The sequence below is a fragment of the Miniopterus schreibersii genome (assembly GCF_964146895.1).
Source record: "Miniopterus schreibersii genome assembly, chromosome: 3".
NCBI classification, from domain to species: Eukaryota; Metazoa; Chordata; class Mammalia; order Chiroptera; family Miniopteridae; genus Miniopterus; species Miniopterus schreibersii.
Genome location: NC_138103.1, coordinates 52,657,015 through 52,666,375, shown reverse-complemented (window position 1 = coordinate 52,666,375; position 9,361 = coordinate 52,657,015). Strand labels below are relative to the sequence as shown.

General features: G+C 45.3%; 1 protein-coding gene across 9 annotated transcripts in view; it reads left to right on the top strand.

Moving 5' to 3' along the window:
* The first annotated feature begins 853 nt into the window (after positions 1-853).
* CAST (calpastatin) overlaps positions 854-9,361 on the top strand; it is a 101,058-nt gene continuing 92,550 nt past the window's right edge. For 2 of the 9 annotated variants that reach the window (XM_081131584.1, XM_081131582.1), the window contains exon 1: positions 1,332-1,488. In XM_081131584.1, the coding sequence (XP_080987710.1) occupies positions 1,414-1,488 (75 nt within the window). In that variant the 5' untranslated portion in view covers positions 1,332-1,413. Of the gene's footprint in view, positions 1,489-2,008; positions 2,171-9,361 lie in introns of those variants that run through there. The other 7 variants (XM_081131580.1, XM_081131574.1, XM_081131581.1 and 4 more) reach the window with 7 other exon arrangements.

Sequence of the window (9,361 nt, the reverse complement as noted above, 5' to 3'; positions counted from 1 at the left end):
TTCACCCCTATTGTTTTAGTGTTCACTTAAATTCCTGTAGTTGTTTGGTCACAATTATAAAAGCATTTTTTCAGGCTTATGACATTTCCCCAAACTATGCATGTAATAGGTGCCATCAATCAATTTTTCTTGAAATGACAATCACAGGCCCCATATCCAAGTTGTTTCATTTTTTATGTATGAATTCCTTTTGTGTATAAATTCCAACAGACTGCAGCCTGTTTGTTGGAAATACTACATACCTAGACAGTAAGTAGAACCCCATAAGAGAAAATGCATTTAAATCATCCCTCCCTGCTCCCCCCTTAAGGAATGAGGCTAGGCTGTCTCTTGAGTAAAGGGAAGTCAGAATCCCTAAAAATAAGCAAAAGCAAGAACTCCATCCTGCTAAGACCCTTATAGCATGACGAATATTTCCCTATAACCTGGCCTCTCTCTCTTCATCTGCCTAAAACACACCACAGTAGAGAGTGGTGACCCTGAGGCCCAAAGTGCCAATGTCACTGCAGGGCAACAGGCTGTTTAGTCAGGTCTGATCACACCGGCAGCAGCCGCAGCTGACACTCAGCAGACAGCCTTTTCTAACAGGCTCCTAACATTCCGCTTCGGCCCCAGCAGGAAGTGCTGCTGAAGACGACCCGAGGCCGAAGCAGCCAGCCCCGGGCAGGAGGCCCGCGGGCGCCGGGCGGGCTGCGGGGGGTCAGCTTGGGGCTGTTCTCCGGTTTGGATCGGGGCTGCAGCTGCCTCCCCACGAAACATTATTACACTTTCCAAACTGCACCCTCCCCCCCCCAAAAAAAAAAACAAAGTAAAATGACACAAAACATACGCAGGCGAGCGCGCGCGCGCACGTATACACGCGCGCACACACACACCCACCCCCCACCCCCGATTTGTTTTTGTGATCCGCCTCCTTACGCAGACGGTCCCGGCTTGGGCCGGATTCGAGGTGGTAAATCCTTCTAGCTAAGCCAGGGCTGCAGAAAAGGTGTCTGTTTCTCCAGATCCTCAGGGGAGAGGAGAACAGGCGCGGACCGGCCACGCCCGGGGCCCCGCTATCCCGTTGCACAACTGCTCGATAAGTGCGGGCAAGTCGAAGAAGGAACTCCGCGACCTCCAGGCCCGCCTCTGTGACCCACGGGGAAGCGAGCGGTCCTGGGGGCGGGGGCGGGGAGGGTCCCCCAGTGGCGATTTGGGGCCGAGGGTGTTAAGTTTCAAGCCCGGACCGCCGCAGCCAGCAGCGGGCAGGAAGGGGAGGGCCCAGCGGCGCAGGGGGCAGCCCGCGCACGGGCTCGGCGCTGGGCTGGAAAAGCTGCCTCACGGGCGCGCCCGCCGGCCCCTCCCCGCCGCCGGCGGCCTCCCTTCCAGTCTCCGCTGCGCCCTCCTGGAGGCAGCGCTCGTCGCCGCCTCGCCATGTCCCAGCCGGGCCCGAAGCCCGCCGCCTCCCCGCGGCCCCGGCGCGCAGCAGCGGCCCGCCACGCCCAAGAGGTGAGTGGCGCTCTGCCCGAGCCGCTGGGCCGTGGGCGCGAGGACCCCAGCCCCGAAGCCGCGGGCCGCCTCCTCTGGGCGTAGCCTGCCTGGCCGGCCGCCCCCGTACGCCCCTTCCCGTCCCTGGGGCGGGCGCGGGGCTCCGTGCCCGGGGCAGGCAGGGCAGGTGGCGCGGGCGGCCAGGGATTCCCCGGCCTGGGCTAAGTGCGCGGGGCGTGGCGCGAGCCAGATACGGGGTGGCCCGCGCCGGGGAAAGTTGGTGGGTGAGACACCAGTGAAGTGATACGGGGAGGCAAGGGGACCGAAGTTCATTCGGGACCACCGCCCTGGGGTGGGTGGGGGCGTCCAGCTGGACTGCGGGACACCGTCTTCTGCGTAAAGTCGGGGCTGCAGGGCGTGGCCGCCTGGAGGAATAATACCTCCTCGCTCACCAACCGTGAGCCAAATCGGGGGGCGGGGCCAGCCCGTTTGGGGCGGGGCCTGTGCGGGCCCATCCCCCAGGTGCCCGCCCACTAGACAGCCGCGGGACTGGCAGAGCTCCGTGCCAGCCAAGTCCCGGGCAGGTGGAGTGCGAGCCCAGCGCCTTCAGCACCGCACCCCGAGTTGTCGCCGGGTCCTGCGCCGTGCTGCTCGGAGCAAACCGGTTATCACCATGGCATTCGCAAGCTGGTGGTACAAGACGGTAAATAGCAGCGAGCGCTCCTGGGCAGGACCGGGAAGGGCATGTGTTCGCCTAGCCGTTCCGGGCGAGCGGACGAGGGATTGGCCGGGGTTTGGCAGGGAAGGGGTGCGACCCGGTGCGATCTCCTCTCCGACTTTCCGGAGAGGCTGGGGAGCGGCGCAGACTCACCCCGCGGTGGTATGTGGAGCGCGCCCGGGCGTGCGAGTCCCCGCGCCGACGCGCCGGGCGCCCCGCGAGCTCGGGGTGAATGAAACAGGAGTTGCTGCTGGAGGAATTCCGCCCCAGGACGCGGATTCCTGGATGAGCAGGGAATCGGCTCTCGAGAGCTAATGTCTTGTGTTTGTTTTTAACCCACGAGTAAAGCTTAAAACTTTTAGAGAAATGTTGTTGGCCGTGCATTCTCCAACGCAGAGGAGGAGAGGCAGCTGGACTGGGGACTAGGAGAAAACCCCAAACCCCAAGGAGCAGAAGCAGCTGAGTGAGGTTAAAACCCTTGTGTGGGGGGAGGCGGGGGATAGTGCTGCTCTGTACTTGATTACTTTGGGTGAGGGGCAAAGATGTCCCATTTGTTCAGTGTTTTGAATGCCAGGCCAACCAATTAGGTGTGACACCCAGTCATGCTGGCACTTGTAATGTGTAGGAACCAGGAGGCATCACTTAACATTAGATTGCTTTCCAAAAAGAACCTCCCAAAACAGAAAAGTTTTATTAACCTAGAGAGTGATATATTCATATCCCATCATCAGTTTATGGTGAGGATTTAAAAAATTAGTTATGTACACCAATCTCTACCAGCATGTGGTATTGGGGCGGGGCGGGGGGGGGGGGGGAGCAAGGATGCTATAATCAGACCCAGTAATCTCGTGTTGGAATTAGTACTGTCACTTATTAGCCAATGACCATTTATTGAACATCTACTATGTGCCAGGCCAAGTGCTAGCCTCCAAGTACACAGTGGAAAACAAGACAGAGTTCTTGTTCTCAAAGGGCAATGAGTCAATCTCTTTTTTAAAGCAATTTCTCTTTTTAAATATATCTTTATTGATTTCAGAGAGAGGAAAGGTGAGGGTGAGAGATAGAAACGTCAGTGATGGGGAAGTCATTGTTGATTGGCTGCCTCCTGTGCACCCTTGACTGGGAATTGAGCCCGCAACTCAGGCATGTGCCTTGACTGAGAATCAAACCTCGATCTCCTGGATCCTAGGACAATGCTCAACCACTGGCCTGGCAATGAGTCAATCTTTTTGAACCTGTTTCCATATCTATAAAATGGGGCTGATAATAGGCACTCATTAGATTCATGAATCAAAGTACTTTTAATATTGGGAATTCCAGTTTCCCTTGAGATATTTCTTCATGAATGTTTCCATTATATATTCTGAGCTTTTAAAATGTAACATCTTATTGATGTGCTAAAAACAAAAGTTTGCTTTGTGTCATTGTTGTCCTGAGGTTCTTATCAAAATGCAGCACATGAAGTCTCTGCAAATATGGATGTCAGTGGTTCAGAGCTGATATCAGAATCCTTCCAAATGCGTGATTCTCTAAAGGAAATTATGGGGGAACATTTGGATGAACGTAGTTGAAATCTTATTTTACCTATTCTTTTTAGGAATAGTATGACATTTTTGCTAAAACTTCTTAGAATCCAGTTGTGGAACTACGGTATTATAGAAATTGTTTGCTAGTAAGAACCTCCTAAAATCAGCAATATGCATCCTGTGGCCAAACTTTGACTTTTTCTAAACTATTGCTGTCCAGTAGAAATATAGTGAACCACATATGTAATTTAAAATTTTCTAGCAGCCACATAAACAAAAGCAAAAAGAAGCCGATAAAGTTAATAATATATGTTATTCAATTCACTATATCTCAGACATTTTAACATGTAATCAACGTATAAGTCGTTTATTTTATATCTTCTTTTTCATATTAATTCTTCAAAATCCAATTCACACTTGCCACATTTCAAGTGCTCAATAGGCATGAGTGACTAATGGCTACAAGTCTGGACAGTGCAGCTTAGGTTCCTAACCAGTTTTGTATGGTGGTTGTGAGGGGGGGATCAGAGACCATTTTGAGAATTAACTGCAAGTTAAGGACCATGTTTCCACAACAGAATACACATATACAAAGACAGAAGCCCACCAATAAATCACCTAAAGGTCCATGGAGCCAATTTATAACATATATACATGATATATATGCATGTATATATTTATATAACATTTATATATAATGATATGCATTTGTATATAATATATTTATACATAATAGCATGCTTTTGGTAAATCCTATAACTAAAATATCTTTACTGGGATCCTTTAAATACTGAAAAAAATTGTGAATTACCTAACTTTAAAAATTTAGGTAGAATAAAATAAAATAATTAAAAGACATAGCTGTGATGTGCTTGTTTAAGGGAATGCCACATATAAAGCCAGACAGTGAAATATTACAATGTATGTTTGCACATTGGATAACATCAATATCATTGATCTTCTGAAGAATTATGTATAGAGTTGAAGAACACCTGAGGAACATTGTAATGATGAAGAGTAAATTTGGTTTATACCAGTAATCACATTCCTGAGTCCTAAGTTGACCTGATTAAGCCATATTAATTAAAGGTGTTCCTTAGCCTAATTAGACCGGCGGGCCCAGTGGCAGCAGGATCAAGGAGCCCAGTCATTTGGTAGGCCCGTCATCGCAGCCTGCCTGGGAAGAGTGTCTGTCACAAGCCTTCCATGGCTGGACAGACCACTTGGCTGCAGTGATGTTTAGGAGTAGGAATGCAAATTATAGTGTCTGCGAAGAGGGCACCGGCTTTAAGGTGTTGAGAGAAGGGAGGTCAGACACTTTATTCTTTAGGTTGGTAATTTCTGAGTTACTTTGTTCCCCATTGCAGATAAGACTTTTAAACTAAGAGGGACAGCTGATGATAGTGTTCTTTAATCAGTTTTGACACTTCGCAGAATGTTAATTACATTCTACAAGTGCGTTTTAAAGAATGATATAGCTTGCTGGAGGTGGAAACAGTGGGTGGTCATTTGAGTTTCTGAGGTGAATGGGTGGATAATTAGACAACCTGAGTAGGTTGTCTCTGGAATGCAAGATTTCTCTAAGCAGCCCATTTTCTATTTTTTCCTTGAGTTTTTTGTTTTTGTTTATTGTGGTAAAATACACATAACAGAATTTACCACCTTAACCATTTTTAAGTGTAAAGTTCAGTGCAATTAAGTACATTCATATTCTTATGAAACCATTACCACCGTTTATCTCCAGAACTCTTTTTATCTTGAAAAATTGAAACTCTATACCCATTAAACAGTACATCCCTATTTGTTTTACAGTTGTACATTCAAATATATAGCATTGTATTCAAGTACCTGTGTTCTTTCCTTTATTTATCCTATTGTAAGAACATTTAACATGAGATCTACACTCTTAATAAATTTTTAAGTGTATTATTGACTATACCTTGTATAACACAAAGTTATACAGCAGATCACTAGAGCTTGTTCATTTTGCTTGACTGAAACTTTATACCCTTTGATTACTGACTTCCCATTTCTCTCTCTGCCCAGTCCCTGGCAACTAGCATTCTCCTTTCTGTTTCTATGATTTTAACAACCCTAGAAACAGTAGTTTTTCATAGGAATCTCTTATAAATGGAGTCATGCAGTATTTGTCTTTTTGTGACTGGCATATTTCACTTAGCGTAATGTCCTCAAGATTCATCCATTATAGCATATGTCAGAATTTTTTTTCTTTTTAAGGCTGAATAATATTCCTTTGTGTATATGCATATGACATTTTGTTTATCCATTCATCTGAGAGTGAACACTTAGGTTGCTTCCACTTGAGCTATTTTTTTGAGAAACCACCTTACTGTTTTCTAAAGTGGTTGTACCATTTTACATTCCCACCACCAGCACACAGAGGGTCCAACTTCTTCACATGCTTGCCAATATTTGGCCTACTGCCTTCTGATTTCTAAGGTTTACACAATCTTATTGAATATGCTTTGTATGTAATAGTCATTTTTTTCTTGCTGCTTTCAAGTTTCTTTCTTTGTCTTTCAACAGTTTGATTATAATGTGGATTTATATGAGTTCATCATACTTGAAGTTTGTTGAGTTTCTTGTTATATTTATATCTTTCATCAAATATGAGAAGTTTTAGCCTATTATTTCTTTAAATAATCTACTGCCTCTTTTTCTCTCCTCTTCCTGGGACTCCCACAAAGGTCCTTTAGGATCTTTACACTTTTCTTTAATCATATTTCTTTCTGTACCTCAGACTCAGTAATTTCAATTGTCTTACCTTCTGGTTATTATTATATTTCTTCTGTCTGCTCAAATATGCCTTTGAAACTCTCTAGTGAATTTTTCATTTTAGTTATTGTATCTCTGCTCTAGAATTCCTTTTTGCTTTCATTTTGTTATCTATCTTTTTACTGATATTGCCATTTTTTATATATCATTTCCTTGACTTTCTCTACTCACTGATTTTTAAAAAGTAAATAAATTGTATCTCTCATACTAGCTTTCTCAATAAGTTTGGGGTTTTCAGTATTAAACTAATTAAAATGACGATGATATTTCCTTTGGGTGACTAGGGAAATACATACTCTTGAGATAAGAGGACTCTAAATTTTTCAAAAATTTTTTATCACAGAAGAAGAGAGAATAATATAATGAAGTCCTCACGTACCCATCACCTGGCTTCAATAATTACCAACATTGTAACATTTTGCCAATCTTGCTTTATCTATCCCTCCCAACCCCACCAGCACACACACACACACACACACACACTCACACACACCACCCTTCCAAAGTATTTTAAAGTGTGGGATTTGCACATTTGGGTGTCATCCCTGTGACCAACTCAGTGTAGGTTGTTTGGAAAATGAACTCTATTCCCTGTGTACTTCATTTCCTTAGATAGAATATGGAAATATGAGACTAAAATAATACACAGCCATGAGATAGAAAAAGTAGTAAACATAAACTTATCAGATGAACCTAGTTCCTTTGTACTTATAAAAAGTAAAAAACAAAATGTCTGCTCTAATATTTACAGCCTTAAACTTTTGCTTATATCTCATATTCATTTTACTGTCTCATAATTCACCACAATCAGGTTGGTGCCAGAGAAAAAGAGGGGAGTAGAATAACTTTTATTGTAATCTTAAAATGACCCAGGCAATGGGCCAGGTTCCTCCTTAACATCAAAATATGCCAGCCCCTGGGGGTATGTAGCTTTAGCTTCATTTTACAAGGGAAACAAAACACACACAGAAAGGTTAAATTATTTGTCCGAGGTCACTTAGCTTTTCAGATCCTTGCTCTTTCTGTCCAACTAGAGTTTGTCAGGGAATGGAATGCAGGGAATTGGTTACCCAGGTTCTAGGAGAGGCTGGGAAGCCAGGCAACGGGTGGTGAGGCAACCCAGAGGTTAGAAATTGCAGGAAGCTGCTACCATTCCTCAGCTGGAAAGATGGAAAGAAGAGCTGGATCACCCTGCAGAAGCTGGAACTGCCATTGGCCTGTCCTTCCAGAGGCCCTGCTGCAGAGGCTCCAGGAGGCAGAGAGGAGGGGAAATACCACCCACTCACCACCTCCAGTCTCCTGCCAGTGCCCGCCACTGGCCAAGCCCAGCCCGAGGCCGGGGGTCCAGGGGGCCAGCAAACAATCCCTGCTACACCACAGGGCAGGCTCGGGGCAAGGAGTCCGCCCGAGGTGACAGGCCCAGATCTGAACTGTGTTAAAGCAGAACAAGCATTTCATCTTGGTCCTGCTTGTTTGTTTTAGCAGCAAAACACATATAAGAATAGGTTTTAAGGGATTTGGCAGGAAATACCAATTTGTACATTGTCTCTTAATTTTCCATGCTATTTTTATTTTTCAGCTTTTTGTCTTCTTATCTAGTTTACTGGCTGAAAAGAGCAAAAGTGCTTTGCAGGGAATGTTTAGAGGTTTGTGGAAATGTAGTCATTCAATCAAGTTTTATTTGTCATATGCCCACCATAGGACTAGGGGAAAAAAAAGAATATAGTTTACTATGTGGTTAAGAAGGCAAAATGAACATTTATGAAGTAATCAGTAAGCAAGAGCGTCTATAATAAAGTACTAATTTGTTTGCTTTACTAAGAAAATAGAGACTTCTGTGCGGATATGAAGGTACAGTGTGCCATGTATTAGTCAAGATTAGTCAGGAAATGCTGGTGTGAACACAGGCCCTGTGCTCCTTCATTGAGCAATCAGAGATTATCCAGGAGGCCCAGCGCTGCCTGGGCCTGCCTGACCCCCAGAAGCTCCCATGGAGGCTGACCCAGCGGGGTGATTTGAGGAGCAGAAACTTCCACTTCCAGTCATGGTACCACAAATCCCCCTGCAAAACCAGTGGTTTCCGATCCTAGCTGCATGTTAGGATCAGCTGGGGAATTTTAGAAAAATACATCCATACCCAGACCCCACCCTAAACAAACTAACTCCGAATCCCGGGCCTCTGGCATGTTTGCAGAGGTGCCTCCGGTATTGTGGCCCGCACTGAGGGCTGGGACCCACTCCTGACCGAAGGCTTTCTGATCCTTAGGAGGCCCGAAGCACGCCTTTCTCAGTAGGTGCGGGGGTGGCGCAGCGAGAGAGCGGAGCTTTTGCACTGGGAAAGTCCAGAGGACACCGAGATAACTTTTTATTGCTTCAAGGTTTTGGTACAGTGGGCCCTGGACATGCAAGTATTGATCTCCAAGTTGAAGAAGGAGAATTTTGGGGTTGTTTTCTAATAACCTTTACTGTTTTTTAAAACAACTTTATTTTGGATGTAATTCACAAACCATAAGTTCACCCACTAAAACATACAATTTAATATTTTTTAATATAGTCACAGGGTGGTGCAAACATCACCTCAGTTTAATTTTAGAATGTTTTTGTCACCCCTTAAAAGAAACTTTGTATCTTTTTTAAAAAATTTTTAAAAAATAAAGCCAAAGACCTTTCAGAAGCACACTGGTATAGGGTCCTCTTTCACAGGTGGCCTTGGACTTGGAGAAGCTCATTTGTTTCTGCCTTCTTTTACGTGTGTAGAAGTTTGTGTGATTTTTGCTTTATTCTGTGCAAAGTATATACCCTTGTCTGTGTCTGTGTCTGTCAGGGTGCATTGGGGAACAATAGGGAGGGTGCC